An 18449-nucleotide genomic window follows, 5' to 3' on the forward strand; every position below is an offset into this window, starting at 1 on the left:
AGCATTCATTTCAGAGTTCCTTCAAATAAGTTGTGGCACAGCCCGATTCAATTTATAGAAACTCAGCGCACATATTCTCTAGGGCTATATTGCTTAAAGCAAAATAGAACTTTAAAAATTATTGAGGCTTCCCTCGTGGCTCACTGTAAAGAATCGTCCTGCAATGTGGGAGACCTGGGTTTGATCCCTAGGTTGGGAAGATCCCCTGGAAAAGGGCATGGCAATATAAGGACTATATTGCTTAAAGCAAACTAGAACTTTAAAGGAGATTGCTATAGTTGAGGAAATAAGTGTCCAGTGTCTAAAGGGAGAAGTTACCAGTTTTATTGCTAGTGTTTGGCATCTCCATACTGCTATCTTAATCATTTTTCACCACACATCTTTCAGATTGCTTCTTTGACAGCAAATTCTTTAAAATCTGTTACAGCCCCTACCAGTGAGTCTGACGTTCAACAGAAAACAGACACGGAAGATCAGCACAAACCTGAAAAGCATGAGCCTTCCTCATCTCCTAAAGCGCCAGCTCCCTCAAAACATACTCACTTGCCTGTTTCTCCCCAAGGGAGAAATGTCAAGAGCCCGCTTCTCGACTTGAAGAACAAAATATTGGCTAACGGTGGGCTGCTCAGAAAAGCCCAGCTTCCCCCCAGGAAGAATGGAGGTTCGGGTCTTCAGTCCACAGATATCACCGACGAAGAGGAGCCGGATTCCCGCGGGGACCCACCAACCTCGCCCCCGGAGACCCAAGGCCAGAAGTCCGAGCAGAGGCCACCAAGCAGACCTATCCACCCGGTCCTCGCCGCTGGGAGGACTCCAGTGAGAGCCCGCACGCCCGTGCTGCCGCGAAAGGAAGGCGTGGACCAGCGCAGCTCCTCGCCCACTTCCCACCCTCGTCCGGGGGCGCCCCCCTCCGCATCTGCTGCTTCTTCTGCCTCCCGTCCACCCCCCGCGAGCAGCGCTCACCGCCTTTCTGGGGGACCCTCCACCAGCCGGCCTTCCAGCTCTACTGACAATGACTCAGTGGGTCTAGAGGAGGAGGAAACCACCGCGCGCTCCCCGCCCCCCAAGGACGCCCTGTCGGAACACCTGCCTGGCAAGAGCGCGGCGCACGCTCGGCCGGCCCTGTCTTCCGGCCGCCACCCGGCCTGGAGCGCCCTGCGCGACCGAAGCACGGCGCACCATGGCACCAGACCAGCCCTGCCCGCCCGGAGGGCGCCCCACTCTGAGGATAGGGAGGAAGGTTCCAGGGCCTCAGCCCCACCTTCGAGACTTTCTCCATCTCCTGGGGGGTCATCTCGGCTCCTGATCACCGAACCACAGCCTGGGTCTCTGCTCTCCCGGGGCTGGAAGGATGGTCAGGACATGCCGGCCGCCAGGTCCAAGGCGCCATCAGGGTCCACCCGGCCGTCCTCGAGGACACAGGCCTCTGAGGGAGCAGGCGACTCCGATGGCGATGGTGACAGTGATGCGGAAGAGGGAGGGAGGCCGGCTGCAGCCACGGCCCCAACATTTAGGTCCCGGCTGCCTGCAGGCCCGCCGGTCTCTGGACACTTCAGTTCGCTCAGAAATAGACCCTTCGCTGCCCACGGCAGATATCCACACAGGTTTGGCAATGGCCGGGGAGCCCGGTTGCACCCCTCCAGCTCCCCTCCGTCCACCGCATCCTCCCGGGTTCACCTGAGGGTGGATTCTCACCCAGCTTCTGACCATCAGCGCGGCCCCGGAGGCCAAGAAGACAGCGAAGAGGAGGCCGAAGACGAAAAGCCACTTTCTGCCACCGTGGTGAACCATCACGTGTCTTCCTCTTCCAGGCAGCCTGCCTCCCGGGGCACGGACCATCTGAGAAGAGGCCCCCAGAGGGGGGCGAGCCTGCAGCGGAAGGAGCCCCTCCCAGAGAACCCCAAATCCACGGGCACTTGGGCTGGGGTGCCCCCTCAGGCCAAACCTCCGTTCTCTAAGGCTCAGGATACGCAGCTGAGCACAGACGCGGGTGCGGGGGGCGGGTCTCCCGAAACGCAGCTGGGTGGCCGGCCGCCTGCGCCACGGTCCCCGCACCACCCGGGGCCCACGGGGTCCCAAAGGATGGGTGCCAGGTCCGCTGCTCTGGAAAAGTCGCCCTCCTCAGCCGTCCCGGCGTCCCAGCCACAGCCCCACGGCCCACAGAGCAAGGAAGCGGGGCATCCGCCTTCCAGACCCCAGCCTGCGTTCCCCTCCGAGGCCGGCCGTCCGCACCCCACGTCGCAGGAAAGCTCCTCCTTCTCAGACTCTTACTCGTCCAGAGGTGGACAGTCCTCCCGCGCGGCGTCTCCCCAGAATCTGGACGACAACAGCGCAGAAGCGAGGACTGGGGGCATCCGGGCCCCTGCATACTCGGCCGGTGCCAAGGACGCCACCCCGTCTCTTCCCAAGCACCGCCAGGTGGACGCTCAGGCAGGAAGCGCGGGCGATGGTCACCTGCGCAGGCCCGCGGGCAGGCCCGGCAGCCTGCACCCCTACGCCCGCACCAGGGTCCCGGGCAGAGCAGGCCCCCAGTGGGCGGGGAGGAAGGATGGGGCATCCCAGGCCTTGCCAGCCAAAAGGGAGCCCCTGCCGTCCAAATCGCAGCAGTCGGTGTCAGCCGAGGAGGATGAAGACGCGATGTTCTTTAAGGGAGGAAAGGACAAGGACCCGCAGTCTTCCTCTGCTCCGAAGTGGCCCTCCTCCTTCAGCCCCAGGGGCGGCAAACAAGTGGATGGGACCCTCGCTAAGGGGGAAACGGAGCCCGCTATTGTGCTGGCGCCCCCCAGGGTGGGCTCCCCGCACGACGAGAACACCACCCCGGTGAAGCGGCCTCTTTCTCCACCTGCGGGCAGCCCCCCGAGAGCCTCGCACCTCCCGCCCAGACAGCCCACTCGCAGCCCCGCCGCCACCCCGAGCCCCACGGTGGGCACCCCCGCGCCGTCGCGGTTCACCACGCGCGCGCCTGTCCCGTCTGCCCCCACCACCCCGATGCTCTCCTTGCGCCAGCGGATGATGAACTCCAGGTTCCGGAACCCTTTCTCACGCGCGCCGGTGAGACCCCCTTCAAGAGCAGGTGAGTTTTTACCTGAACTTTGTCTTGACAGTTCTCAGCAGGGTTCATAGCAATTCCTAGAACTTTTATCTTACTGAGCATCTGCTCTGTCTAGGCATTGGGTTAGGAGCTTTGAGATGTAAACGCGATCTTATCCTGGTAACCATCTCCTGGATTTGCATCGCTTCCCGGGTCTTCAGATGAGGAAGCCAGGGTTTAGGGGTCTGAGTGGCTTGCTGGAGGTCAGACAGCTAGGAGGTGGCTGAGCGGCCGTTCCAGTCCCAACACTGACTCCACAGCCCTCTGGTAGGTGTGTGTGAGCCTGCTCAGTCGTGGCTGACTCTTTCCCGCCTGGTGGCCGGTAGCCTGCCAAGCTCCTTTGTCCATGGGATTCTCCAGGCAAGAATCCTGGCATGGGTTGCCATTGCTGTCCCATCGCGCTTCTTTAAGTTCCTTAAGCTCTAAATCTGTGAACGTGTGTCACAGCCATGATGCCAAACTCAGGTTCCTATGTTTCAGGTTGTTCTTGTGCCGGGGGTATTAGGGAATCCACAGGAAGGTTTAGTTCTTGCGGAGGCTGGAACTTGTTCTGGTTATTTTGCATATAAACCTCTCAGCTAAAAATATCTGGGGACAAACTCCAATGTCTTGGGTGAGGATTGCTAAGATGTTGCAATCAGTGAACGTTATTTAAAACCTCCAGAAAAGACTGTGAAAGACAATGGTCGCACAGAGGAGTAGCATGCCAATGTGTGACTTAGGTTTTGGACAGAATGTAGACAGCTGTGAGCTGGAGTCTATGTGGACCCCAGGGCAGGAGCGAAGGTATTTACCTGAAATCGGCATTCGGTTAAGTGGTGCCTTGCAGTCCCCTTGCATGGATTCGGGGCATAATAGAGCATTCTTGATTAAATGTATCAGTAGTTGTTAATCCATGCAATATACTGTTAATTTAGCTCAATGTAAAGCCCTAGAACAGTGCCCCCATGAGGAGGTCAGTTTTCCATTAAAATGGACTGTTTTATGCAAACCTAACACCCCAATAATAGATGTAAAAGTCACATTCCCTTGTACATAGTAAAAAAGTCAAGAAATTCTTAATTTTCATTAACTGTTTGAACACGAGAAATGTCTCTGACCTGCAAATAGCTGTCGGGAAGCCCAGGCACTTTATCCGGTGGGCCAAGCTAGAGCAGATGTTTCCAGCGGAGGCCTCAACCAAGCTGCAGGTGATCAGAAAGGGCAGGAGGTGAAGAGAGAGGGAAGGTGCAAGGAACAGCCAGATTTAAACTAAAGGGCCTGCTACCTCCTCTCTGAGCAAATCCTTCTGTGGCCCCACTGAAGTCAGCAAGCTTTGAGTCAGGACTGTGTGGTTATTCTCGGCGATGGATGATCTAGACCTGAGTCAGCTAGAGATGGTGGTTGTGTTTAGTATCATCTGTGGAGGAGAACAGCACGGTATCTCATAGATGTCAGAGAGAATTTTCCCTGTCCTTCCAACTCTCCCTCCCTCCACCTTCCAGCTGGCTAAAATAAAGCTACAACTACTACGGTCTTAAACTTTACCTGGAAATTTTACTTAGGCCAAATCCTCTCATTCCCCCAATATTGTAGAAAACTGTGACTGTACCATGCTCTTCACGGACGTTCTTATTTGTCACGTAGAAGTCACAGTTTCGGTCTATCTTTAGCTGATATATTTGAGCTATTGGTTCAAAATTCTGTTTAGTGTTTTTGTTTGAAATGATATGTTACTACTTACAGGGTGGTATGAAACCAACTTTCCAGGAGTATTGAATTTACCAGGTTCTGTATTTTTCGTTTGTTTGGGAACTTGTAGGTTATAATGGAAGACCAAATGGAGAAGGGAGAGTACTTGCTGGTAGTAATGGAAAACCAAGTGGACAAAGAATTATCAATGGCCCTCAAGGAACAAAGTGGGTAGGGTAAACTTCTTTACACATACCAGTTGTTTTCATGCTGTTGGGAAGAGAAAAATGGTGGGCATTGTGTAATAGAAAATGAAGCAGTCTTTTTTTCTCTAGTTTTAACCACTTGTATGTCAGTATACTTATACTGTATTATTTCTTCCAGTGCTCAGAAAAGGCTTTGATTCTCCTGAGAACTACTTTGCTTTCTTCTCATAGCTAATTAGATCAGGCATGGGCATTTGTCTGACTCATTTGACTCATTGGAAAAGACCCTGATGCTGGGAAAGATTGAAGGCGGGAGGAGAAGGGGACAACAGGGGATGAGATGGTTGGATGGCATCACCGACTCAATGGACATGAGTTTGAGTAAACTCTGGGAGTTGGTGATGGACAGGGAGGCCTGGCATGCTGCAGTCCATGGGGCAGCAAAGAGTCAGACACGACTGAGCGACTGAACTGATACTGATGGGCATTTGTTCCCGTTCTTCTTGACTGGCTAAGAAGGTCACACAAATGTTTAGGCCACCAGTCAGACAGAACCTGAGGCACAGCCTCCCCAATACATTTCTGTTTTCCCAATCCTGTTAGCTTTATTTTGTTTTTTCTTTATGATTTGATTAAACAGAATACATATTTTCTGTAAATTATCTCAAATCTTTTGTAAAACAAAGCAGGTTAAAACAACTGAAGCAAAACAAAAATCTCCAAATCAAATAGGCAGCTTTTATCAGATTACCTTTTAAATCTTCCAACAATTCTTGTTTGACTGAAATAAAAAATAAGTATTAGTACTTTATGTATGTATGTTTACGCTAAATGACTTTAACTTCCTGGGGTTAAGGTAAATGTTTAAGAGTTTTTGGTGGGTTGAGGGTGATGGACAGAACACTTAGGATGTTCAGAGACTTAAAATATTTTTTCAAAGAATCAAAAAAATTATTCATAATAGAATTCCCAGTCAAAATTTCTCATTTATAGCAGTAAGATTTAGGAAAACATATTGATGAACTTCAAAGAATTTTCAGTCACAGGTGGCCTCAAGATGCATTTTATCATTTCTCAAAGGAACAGAAATTTATAGAAGGAAGGATACATATGAAAGCAAAGTGTCATTGTAAATAATTTTGAATTGAAACTGTATGGAGTAGATTGAAAGTAGGGTTTATTTATGTAAGTTTTATTTTAATTACTGAGATAGTACCCGATGAGTGGCCTGCTTCCAGGGGTTCCTTCAGTGACTCAATTGTTCAAAGTCATGGTTTTCAAACACTGATGGGCATCAGAATCCCTGAGGGCTTGTCAATATGCTTTGGTTCAGACCAGGTAATTCTCATATCTGACAAGATTCCAGGCGAGGCTGGGGAAGCTGGCCCAGGACCATATTCTGAGAATCATCAGTGTGGCACATGAGTTGTTTCTTAACAGAGATGATAATACCTTTTGTCCAAGTTGTATAATTTCTTAGAACATGAAATTTTTTTCATGTGTGCTATATTAGGCTAATTACAAATAAAACTGATTTTGATATAACAACTTTGATTTTTAACACACAGCAAAATGGAAACCTGTTGTGTTCATGACAGGAAATTAAAACAATTCGGAAATATATAAAAAGATAATAAGCATCCCAAATAACTTCTCAGAAATAATCACTATTAATAGTTTGGGATATATCTGTCCAGATTTTTCTCTCTACACTTTTAAGCTTGTATATACAAGTGAATATACTTCATTTTGCAAAATAATCAGTCCTTTAATCTAAGTCTGTATCAGGATGTCTCATGATAAATTCAGAATTTCCAAATCCTTTTCGCTGGCTTCACAGTATTTCACTGTATGGATGGGCCATGATTTATTTAATCTTTTTCCTCCATTGATAAACAGTCGTTTCCTGCTTTTGACATACAACATACTCAGTGGTAAATGTATTTTGAACATCTTTTGAATATTTGAGAAAACTTGAAACAATTGTTATATGGATAAACAATCATGAAATATGACTGTTTTGTACTTCATTCCTATTATACCTTATGAATGATGCTGACAAAAATAATGTTTCCTATTTGCCTATATTCATGTAGTTGGATTAATGTGAATATTTTGAAATGTTCAATACAGCCTTTAATCTGTGTCATGGATTTAGGTCGTGGACCTTGATCGTGGGTTAGTATTGAATGCAGAAGGAAGGTACCTACAAGATTCACAAGGAAATCCTCTCCGGATTAAACTAGGCGGAGATGGTCGAACCATTGTGGGTAAGTGAGAATGGTCCTCATGGAACAAAAGTGCCCTGAGTCATCTAAAGTGTAACAACTTCTCTCTTCCTCCTCTTCCTCATTTTTAATGGGGGCCCTTGGTCCGGTTACATTAACCTCCTGGAGATGAGGTGCCTCGGAAGGGGTGGAGCTTAGCTTCTTCCCTGATCCAGCTGTCTTCCTACAGACTCCACCCTCTAGAGGAGGTGGGTCTTGACTTCGTTCTTGGGATTGGGCAGTCCAGAGCAGACTTGAGCAACACCATTTCTAAAGCCGGACTCTGCCTGCTGCTTGTTTTTGTATAGCCTGTGAGCTCAGAATAGCTTTTATGTTTTTAAATGATTGCAAAAAAAAATCACAGAATAATATTTGTGACATGTGAAGATTACATTACATTCCTCATTCACTCTCCATACACGAAGGTTTCTTGGAACACAGAAACGTGCATTTCTTGGTTTACTGTCTATGCTTTTCATTCTGCAGTGGCAGAGCTGAATAGTGGCAACACAAAGCTTAAGATATTTACTCTCTGGCTCCTTGCAGAATAACTTTGCTACCACTGGTCCAAAGTAACACTTAAGTCCGTAGTGGTAGGAGTAAGGACTGGGAAAGAATCACTTTCCTTCCTAGAGACTTAGAGTTATTGCAGGTAATGGGGCATAACAGTGAGGTATTTATATACTTTTATAAGCTAGTGCAGAGTAATGGACAATATAAAAAGCCCAGAAGTTTCTGGATAGTAGCAGGTACTGTGACCTTAGCTGGTATCCTTTTCATTATTTCTTTGCCTTTTGTTGATTATAGAATATAAGACATTGAGAAGATACTTTTCCACTTGCTTTTTACTTCCCTGGATTGTTTCACCTGGCTGCATAGCTTTTATTTGCTTTTGTTTCAGATCTGGGAGGGACTCCCGTGGTGAGCCCTGACGGCCTCCCGCTCTTTGGACAGGGGCGCCATGCCAAACCCTTGGCCAGTGCCCAGGATAAGCCCATTTTGAGTCTTGGAGGCAAGCCCCTGGTGGGCTTGGAGGTCATCAAAACAACCACCCGTGCCCCCATCACAACCACGAGAACCACCACCACCACCCGCCGGCCCACCACGACCCCTCGGCCCACCACGACCCCTCGGCCCACCACCACCACCACTCGCCCAACGACCACCCGAACCACGACCCAGAGGACCACCACCACCACCCCAGAGCCCACAACCCCTATCTCCACCTGTCCCCCCGGGACCCTGGAACGGCATGACGAAGATGGCAACCTCATAATGGGCTCACGTGGGGTCCCGGAGTGCTACCCTGAGGAAGGTAACCGTCTTCATTCTGTTGATAACTCACATGGTAGAGTGACATATCAGAGGGGGTGTTGCAGAGCCTGCCGGGTGCCGTGAACGAGGCGCACAACTTCAGATCTAAGTGGGCTTCCTCTGTTTTATCTGGCAACCCTTGTCCCCACCCGAGTCAAAAATTTGTCTGAAACATGAGACATCGTTAGTTTGGACCAGCGTTTCCTGAAGTGTATTCCACTGGATATTAGTAGATCATGTGTGCTTGCCAAGTTGCTTCAGTTGTGTCCGACTCTTTGCGACCCTGTGGTCTGTAGCCCGCCAGGCTCCTCTGTCCATGGGATTCCCCAGGCAAGAATACTGGGGTGGGGTGCCATTTCCATTTGTAGATTAGTACTTGTTATAATAATAATTTAGAAAAACGGTTCTGCGATTAGCTATGTGATTCAGACAAAGTTAAAGGAACTTCTGACTGTTGGACTCTTAGCACTGAATACTCTCATTGTGAATTTCCAAGAATAGTAGTATTTCCCAAGCATGTTTGAACAGCAGTCCCTCAGACGGTAAAGAATCTGCCTGCAGTGCAGGAGACCCGGGTTTGATCCCTGGAGAAGGAAATGGCAACCTACTCCAGTATTCTTGCCTGGAGAATTCCATGGACAGAGGAGCCTGGTGGGCTACAGTCCATGAGACTGCAAAGAGTCAGACATGACTGAGCGACTAACACTTTCACTTCTTTCCCTTTGAAAATTGCTTGTGCTTACATGACTTGGCTCTCATGGGAGCGGAGCTGTCCACTGGCTAAGACTGAGCCCTTTCCTGATCTGGGACACCCATTCCCAGCTGTCCTGTGCCCCTGCTGTGTCTTCTTACTGAGAACCCCCTTCCCTCATTGTTCCCCTAAAGAACAGAACCTGGGGGCACTTTGGGCCAAGTCACGATGGAGCCGAGATGCTCTCGTCTTTTCTGCTTGTCCCTGTTGGCGCTGCTTGGGGGGAGGTCATCTGTATTTGCCTCAGGCTCCAGAAGGCAAATTCGTCTCCTTTCCCTCAGGTTGAAATGAACTGCCGTGCAGGCTGTAAAGCTTCTGTCTTTTTAAGCTAGTGCAGAGTGAAGACCCTTCATTTCAGGAATCACACGTGTGCCCTGAGTTCGTAGCACACCATCATTCAATCTGAACGTGAATGCTGTCTCCAAATTGAGAATTCTGTTTGAAATTAGTCTTTCCACGAAAAAGTTCCAAATGAACAGGAACATCTGATGTATCTGAAAAATTCACACCAAAGAACAGGAACACATGAAGAAGAGGACATTTGGGAAGGAAATTCTCACACCACCAATTAAAAGTGAGTACAGATTTCAATTTACCTTTGGGTTTTCTGGTATGAAAGTATCTTTTACTTTCCTTGACTTCTTCAGCATACACTGGTATGGCTATTATTTAATTGAAGTATGATTAGAACAGATATTTCTTCATTAATAGGTTATAAACAGAAGAGTGGCTGTTTGGATTTTGTTCTAATTACTACTACTATTATTATTAATATTTTACATTTTCTTTTAGCTTTTACGCAGGTCTTTTCTTTTCATTTACTTTGTAATTTTGGATTTTTAGTTGCCATGAAAGTCAGATTCTTGATATTTTTGTTTCTTCTTCTCTTTGCACGTCTTGATAGGGATGTATATTTTTTACTTTACTCCTGTGCATTGGTCTGATAGGCTAGCCTAAGCCAAATTAGTGTCTAAGGGTTAGTAATAGTTACCTCTAGACAGCATTTTGAAAATAAGGACCAAGTCTTGGAAAAAGTTAAATTTGTGGAGAGCAATATATCTTAATTATATGTCTATAATTTATTATTTAAAAATATTTCACTATGGCTTACATTCCTTTTACATTTCTGTTGCTCCTCTAATAATTTCATTAAATATTTTCTTCCTAATATTATTTCTAATCATAGTTGTTTCTATTTATGAAAAACATCTTTAACAATAGCTTTCCTGACATAAAAATCACATGCCATAAAGTTCACTCTTTTAAAATTTTAAAGAGTTTAGCTATTCATAGAGTTTGGTGACTCTCACCATTATCAAGTCCCAGGATATTTTCATCACCCCCCGAACAAACCTTACTTGCATTAGTAGTTGCTCCCCATCCCTGCCCCTCCCAGCTCCAGGAGCTGCTTGTCTCCTTTCTATCTCTTGGTCTGTCTATTCTGGACATTTTGTGTAAATGGAATCCCATGTGAAATGTGTCGTTTCGTGTCTGGCTTCTTTCACTTAGCATAATTTGTTTTCAAGTTATCTGTACTTCTTTCCTTTTATTGCTGACTAATACTCCATTGTGTGGAAAGACCACATTTCATCCGTTTATCAGCTGATGGACATTTGGGTTGTTTCCGCCTTTTGTCTATTATGAATAAGCTGCTGTGAACATTTGTGTGCATGTTTTTTTCTTTTGAATATCTGTTTTTAATTCTCTTGTGTTGAGTTGTTTCGTTGGTTGGTAACTCTTCGTTTAACTTTTTTCCCTACTACTTTTTTAAAAATTTTAATGGGAGGTTAATTGCTTTACAATGTTGTATTGGTTTCTGCCATGCAACAGTGTAAATCATACATATGTCCTCTCCCTTTTGAACCTTCCACCCCACCTCCCATCCCATCCTGCCTCACTGGGCTATCACAGAATACCAAGCTGAGCTCCCCGTGTAATGCAGCAGCTTCCCACTAGCTATCTGTTTTACATAAGATAATGTATATGTTTCAATGCTACTCTCTCAATTCATACCCCCCTCCTTCCCCTGTGTCCGTAAGTCTGTCCTCTATGTCTGTGTCTCTGTTCCTGTCCTGCACGTAGGTTCATCAGTGCCATTTTTCTAGATTTCATATGCATGTGTTAATATATGATATTTGCTCTATGTTTAACTTTTTGAGGAAGCACCAAGCTGTTGTCCGTAGCAGCTGTGCTATTCTCATTCCCCGCTGGAAATGTATGTGGCGTCCAGTTCCTCTCCATCTTTACCAGCACTTGTTATTATCTGTTTTTTTTAATTCTAGCCATCATAGCTTGGATTCCTTGTACTACACTATTTTATAGGAGGGACTTGAGCATCCATGGACTTTGGTATTTGCAGGGGCTTCTGGGTCAGTTCGCAGGGTCTTCTGGGCCAATTCCCCGTGTACCCCGAGGGACAACTGTACTTCGATCTACAGTGTACACTCACAGGTGCTGGGGTTCCATGTGTACACACATGTGCTTTTTACCAAGTGCATTTTGGCCATGGCACTTTGTAGCCTAGTCACCTGAAATTGTTGTAAGGATGCTGACTTAGACCCTCTGTGATCACTGTGAGAATACCTGCCCCTCTGAGACTTCCCTCCTCAGCCCCCAGCTAGCCAACCGTTTGTCATTACCTTCCGTCGGCAAAATCCTAACATTTTGTTTTTAGACCTCCAATTTTTTTTTGAACTTTTATTTTATATTGAAGTATAGCCAGTTAACAATGTTGTGGTAATTTCAGGCGATCAGCGAAGGGACTCAACCATACATGTACATGTATCCATACTCCCTCAAAACCCCCTCCCCTGAAGGCTGGCACATAACACTGAGCAGAGTTCCATGTGCTGTACAATAAGTCCTTGCTGGTTATCCGTTGTATTAATAACTATAGCAGTGTGTACATGACCATCCCCAATTCCCTGACTATCCCTTCCCTTCCCACCCTGCCACCCTTGGCAACCATGGGTTCATTTTCCTTTGAATCATTTGTAAGTTCATCTGTATCATTTCTTTTTTAGATCCCACATATAAGGGATGTCGTACAGTGTTTCTCCTTCTCTATCTGACTTACTTCACTGGGTATGACACGCTCCAGGTCTATTGATGTTGCTGCAAACTGCAGGATTTCATTCTTTTTAATGCCTGAGTAATATTCTTATATATCTATACCACATCTTTTTTATCTGTTCCTCTGTCGATGAGCTTTTAGATTTCTAGCCCTCCAATTTTAAAAATCATCTTTTCAAATATCTTAGTCTTTGCTCTCCTGGTTATGTCAGTACCCTGTTTTCCTTGAAAACACTACTTTAATAGTGTTCTGGGAATAACCTTGTGTCATTAAATTATTCAGTAATTTACGCATCTTTTTCTAGATATCATAGTTATACATATTCCTGTATGCATAGATGCATATTATATGTTTGTTTCTAGTGTATTGACACCCTTTCTCTCTTTACATACACACACACACACACACACACGCACAATTTTTTGCTTGCTATGACTTCTCTATTAAGTCATAAACTCTTTGCAGTAGAGACAGCATCCTCTGCTTCATCTCAGATTCCTTGTGGTACCCAATTAATTATGCATCTTTGGGTGTCTAAACCATACTGTAAGCCATAGGCATGCTCTGTTTTCTAACGGAGTAGTTAGAAAGTCTTTTGAGAAGTCTTTTTACCAGTGATCCTTGTTTTTCAGGTTCCATTTTGACAGTGGATCTGATGGTATCGTGTGTGTTTGGAAATGTTATGAGCCAGCTGAACATCTTCAACAATTTGTAACATGACCTTGGGGCATGCTTTAGAAGAACATCAGTCATTATACAAGACGGAAAATACAAAGAGAATAATTGAAAGTTCACTGGAGCTGGGCCAACCAAATAATTGGCAAATATCATTGGGTTTCAAATGACTGTAATTTATCTTCTCTCCAAACTTTTAATGAGAATCTACTTTAACAGTTTTTTTTTTTTTTTAAGTATCCCTGGAACTAAGACCCAAACATTTTGCACTCTCTTTTTTAAATTTCACGACGTTTGGATAAAACCACTCAAAAACTATACATATATAAACTGTACCACATGGCTGACGGCTGGCTGCTACTTTTATGTGAAGGGGTGGAAGCTTTTGACATCGATTTTGGTTTGGCTTAAAAACATTCAGTTATATGTAGCTCCAGATACTCCAAATTGGCGTTCAGGTGGGGCAAATTCTGAGGGTCAGCTTTTCAAAAAAACAAAACAAAAATAAGTAAATCTGTTTCATTACAGCTGGAAGTTTCTTTGACTTGGAATCAAGATGGTGCTATTTTATAAAAATTATCTCTGACTTTATTTGGTTTTAAAAGAAAACAAACAAAAAAAAGGAGCACTAAATCACTCAGTAGGGTGTTTACTTTTGCCAGAAGACTCAACTGTCACTTGGCTCAAGAAGTGATCCAAGTTCACAGGTGAAGGGCGTGGTTTCTGCGGTCTGGATCTGGACCAGAGTGCTTCAGCTCCTTAAGGAACTGTACTTAGTATCAGGAATCCATGGAGGACACCCTAGACTCGCCCTCTTTCTCATTCACTCTGGGCTTCAGCAGTTGTACCATTTATTCATTTTGACCTGACCAAAAATAATAACGAAATGAAATGACTCTGAGCTGATAATAAGCCGCAAGAGGACTACGTTCTTGAAAGTTAATACACAAGGGAAAGAAAATGGCGTCATGGAAAACAACAGCAAGATAACCCCAAATGTTAGGTGGTGTGAACTTGAAAACTCTGATTTAAGCCAGCCCAGAAGTAATTCCTCTTGGATGCAGGCATATTGACATTGGAATGAACTGGAAAAAAAAAAAATCTTGTCTAATCATTTTTTTCAAAATGCACATCCTGAAGGGTGGACCTCTTACAACCTCTCTTTGATGACATTTGCTGGCCACGTCAGAACACGCCCAGCATCACCGCCTCCATGGTGAGGCAGGTGGGATGCATCTCACGGGCCTCCGGTGTCTGCAGGGCTTTTCACTACCATCCCAGAGGGTCCAGATAGGCGAGATGAGGTCGCCATAGTCCGCTGGTGGAGTTGTTCTGGCAGCGTCACATTCATGAAGTTATTCGAAGTAGGCTCAAAAAAGTCTAATAGAAGGATTCTATTGGAATATTTCAGGGGAATGATCTGTTATTTCCTAACCATAAACAACATTCAAAATTGGTGCTTGTAATTTTTTAGTGAAGGAGGTTTATATACTTTCCTAGTTCAATTCCTCCTTCATTTTGCTGCAGAATGACGATTCTAGTAAAGCGCCTTAAGGTTTACAAGCAGAAAGACTGGTTCATCCAACTTTTAAACAGTGGAGGCAGTTTGATGAAGTATAAAGTATAAAGTCTTTGGAGCCAAGGCCTTGCAGTTCAGTTCTGTTTTAGCTCTTTGTCCTTTACCAGCTGTGTGACTCCAGGCCTGTTATAAATCCTTGGTGTCCTTGGCTGAGAAGTGGGTATAATCAACCCCACGTATCTGGAGATTTATGTGAGGATTACCTCAAACAATATATACCTGACTGTGTCCGATGCCCTGAAGGCATGTGATACATCCCACTTCCTGCTTCCTGTCTCCTCACTCACCCTCTCTGCCTCTTAAGAGTGCCTTGGATTGAGAGTTCTGTATAATTTGCTGTGGCTTCAGGTCAAAGGAAGTGAAGGAATTCTTCTGAACTTTTTTTTTTGAATTAGGATATCTTTTGCCTCAATATTTCACCAACTGCAGAGAAAGGATCTTCTTTTTTAGCTGCATCTGTCTCCCCCAAACAGAGAAGTTACCTATGGATTTCCTCCCATCTTCCCAAAGCAGCTACTGCTTAAAGCAGTACCCAGCTCATGGAGGCAAAAAACTGTTTTTACTTCAATCATTCACTTTTTTGAGCCAAGTTTTCATCCATGCTCTTATCAGTGTTGTTGTTTTTAGTCGCTAAGTCGTGTTCGACTCTTTTGCGACCCCTATGGACTGTAAGATCTTCCCTAGTAGCTCAGCTGGTAAAGAATCCACCTGCAATGCAGGGGGTCCAGGTTCGATTCCTGGGTCGGGAAGATCTGCTGGAGAAGGGATAGGCTACTGCTGCTAAGTTGCTTCAGTTGTGTCCGACTCTGCAACCCCATAGACGGTAGCCCACCAGGCTCCCCCGTCCCTGGGAGTCTCCAGGCAAGAACACTGGAGCAGGTTGCCATTTCCTTCTCCAGTGCATGAAAGTGAAAAGTGAAAGTGAAGTCGCTCAGTCGTGTCTGACTCTTAGTGACCCCATGGACTGCAGCCCACTAGGCTCCTCCATCCATGGGATTTGCCAGGCAAGAGTACTGGAGTGGGGTGCCATTGCCTTCTCCGAGGGATAAGCTAACCAGTATTCTTGGGCTTCCTTGATGTTTCAGCTGGTAAAGACTCCGCCTGCAATGTGGGAGACCTGGGTTCGATCCCTGGGTCGGGAAGATCCCCTGGAGAAGGGAATGGCTACTCACTCCAATATTCTGGCCTGGAGAATTCCATGGACTGTATAGTCCATGGGGTGGCAAAGAGTTGAACATGACTGAGCGAGTTTACTTCACTTCATGGACTGTAACCCTCCAGGCCTCTCTTTCTGTGTGGTTTCTTAGGCGAGAATGCTGGAGTGAGATGCCATTTCTTCCTTCCGGAGATCTTCCTGACTCAGGGATCAAATCCACGTCTCCTGCGTCCCCTGAACTGCAGGTGGATTCTTTACTGCTGAGCCACCTGGGAAGCCATTAATAATAGTCATTTGAGCAATGGTTCTTATAATTAGGGCTTCCTGGTGGATTAAAAAAATCACATATAAAAGTCTACAGATTGCATGTATAGGATAATTTTGTAGTCATAGCAGATCTAGTGGCTTTATAAGTAAAACACAACTTGTTTGTAAAGAGATGTTTGTAAACATTGGGATATTATTTCCAAACTTCATAGGCAAGTTAAGAAGTTCTAATCATTACAGATTTATCTCCCGAGTCACTGAGAGGGGGTGGAAGCTTAGAGGGAGCAGGGAAGCCAGAATAGAAAAGAGAGGCGGGAGGGCACCCGGACCATGTGAGCAGCAAGACCCGGGGATGGAGAGAATGAGTGAAAAATCAAAGTGTGAGTCGCTCAGTTGTGTCCGACTCTTTGCGACCCCATGGACTTGCAGCTCTTCAGGCTCCTCTGTCCATGGAGTTCTCCAGGCGAGAATACTGGAGTGGGTAGCCATTCCCTTCTCCAGGGTTTTTTTCTGATCCTGGGATCGAACCTGGGTCTCCCGCCTTGCCGGCAGATTCTCTACGGTCTGAGCCACCAAAGGCTGTAAACAAAGGAGTTCCGTGCCCTCGGAGAAAGTCTCTTCTCAGGCCTGCCCCCTCGCCCCCTCCCCTCTCCCTCCCCTCTCCTCCCTCCCCTCTCCCTCCCCTCTCCTCCCTCCCCTCTCCCTCCCCTCTCCTCCCTCCCCTCTCCCTCCCCTCTCCTCCCTCCCCTCTCCCTCCCCTCTCCTCCCTCCCCTCTCCCTCCCCTCTCCTCCCTCCCCTCTCCCTCCCCTCTCCTCCCTCCCCTCTCCCTCCCCTCTCCTCCCTCCCCTCTCCCTCCCCTCTCCTCCCTCCCCTCTCCCTCCCCTCTCCCTCCCCTCTCCCTCCCCTCTCCCTCCCCTCTCCTCCCTCCCCTCTCCTCCCTCCCCTCTCCCTCCCCTCTCCCTCCCTCTCCCTCCCCTCTCTCTCCCTCCCCTCTCCCTCCCCTCTCCCTCCCCTCTCCCTCCCCTCTCCTCCCTCCCCTCTCCCTCCCCTCTCCCTCCCTCTCCCTCCCCTCTCTCTCCCTCCCCTCTCCCTCGACTCCTTCCGCCTACGCCTTCCTCCCCCAACAAGTCAGGAAGAGCGCCCCCTGCTGGAGGGTCGGGAGCATTGGGGAGGTGTCTTTTCCAGTGCACCCGCCTGAGCACAAAGGAGAGAAACTCTCCATTCCCATTGAGCCCTCCGCGTTCTGAGGCTCTTCCTCTTGAGGAAGCCGAGGCGACCGTGGCAGGGGAGGCTTACAGGCCTGGGAGCCAGCAGCACCGGGCTGGATCGCCGTGCCCTTGGCGCCATGCTGAGAAGAGAGCCCAGGGCATTTGCTGACTGTCCTTGCCTTCTCCTTCTAGATGAGTTCTCGGGGCTGGAGACTGACACGGCAGTGCCCACGGAAGAGGCGTACGTCATCTATGATGAAGGTATGATTGATTCCAAGCACGTGATTGGGGGTATTTTCTAATTAGAGAATCTGATGTTCGTTAGTAAGTGCGTGCACAGTCTCTCAGTCGTGTCTGGCTCTTTGCGACCCCATGGACTGTTGGCCTACCAGGCTCTTCTGTCTGTGGAATTCTCCAGGCAAGAATACTGGAGTGGGTAGCCATTCCTTTCTCCCGGGGATCTTCTCCACCCAGGGATTGAACCCAGGTCTCTTGTGACTTCTGGCTTGGCAGGCAGATTCATTACTACTGAGCCACCTGGAAAGGCTGAGGTGGGCTAAGTGAGATGGTCTCAATTTCTGTTTCCCTCAGAGCTTGGGGCTGGAGGGCAACGCTTAGAGAAGGGTGGTGGTACTCCCCTTCCAAGTTACCTCCCCTCGCCCCATAAAAATTTGATCCAGAGGAAAACTGTGTGCTTCATACACAGATGCAGCCTCCAGACAAGACCGCTGAGCCTCCTTCCCTCCATCTCAAACCTTCTCCTCCTTTTGGAAATTCTGGAGTTACTTCAGTCTGAACACCCCTGCACCACCCATACATGTTAATAAAAACGACTTAGTTTAACTGAGTTCCAGCTTTCCCTCTTGGCTCTTCTCACTCTAATTCTTTCCTTTCCTTTTCTAATTACATTCAAAAAACAATGCGGTAGATGTGCTGATTTTTTAAAAATCAGAATGTTTTCAAGTGAAGGTGAAGTTTCTAAGCTGAAGAAGAGGCTTGCTTTGCATGGCGTCTGGTCACTCTATTCATAGTAATTACTGCTGTGATTATACTTACCTCCCTGTGGTTGTTCTTGTGTTTTGTAAACTGCCCCTTAAATTGAAGGAAATTCACGTAGAAAGCTTGTCCCCTTCCCAGCGCTGGCCTTTGACACGTGGGGTGTCAGTCCTCACTAATGTGCTCAGTTTGCC

General features: G+C 47.0%; 1 protein-coding gene across 1 annotated transcript in view; it reads left to right on the forward strand.

Annotated features, from left to right (window-relative positions):
- The window catches only part of FNDC1 (fibronectin type III domain containing 1), a 114218-nt gene that overhangs the window by 69527 nt on the left and 26242 nt on the right, over nt 1–18449 (forward strand). The window contains exons 11-15 of the mRNA XM_068985179.1: nt 428–3073; nt 4893–4993; nt 7127–7238; nt 8137–8550; nt 17452–17520. Coding sequence (XP_068841280.1) covers nt 428–3073; nt 4893–4993; nt 7127–7238; nt 8137–8550; nt 17452–17520 — 3342 coding nt within the window. The remainder of the gene's footprint in view (nt 1–427; nt 3074–4892; nt 4994–7126; nt 7239–8136; nt 8551–17451; nt 17521–18449) is intronic.

This window comes from Capricornis sumatraensis, chromosome 13 (assembly GCF_032405125.1).
Source record: "Capricornis sumatraensis isolate serow.1 chromosome 13, serow.2, whole genome shotgun sequence".
Lineage (NCBI taxonomy): Eukaryota > Metazoa > Chordata > Mammalia > Artiodactyla > Bovidae > Capricornis > Capricornis sumatraensis.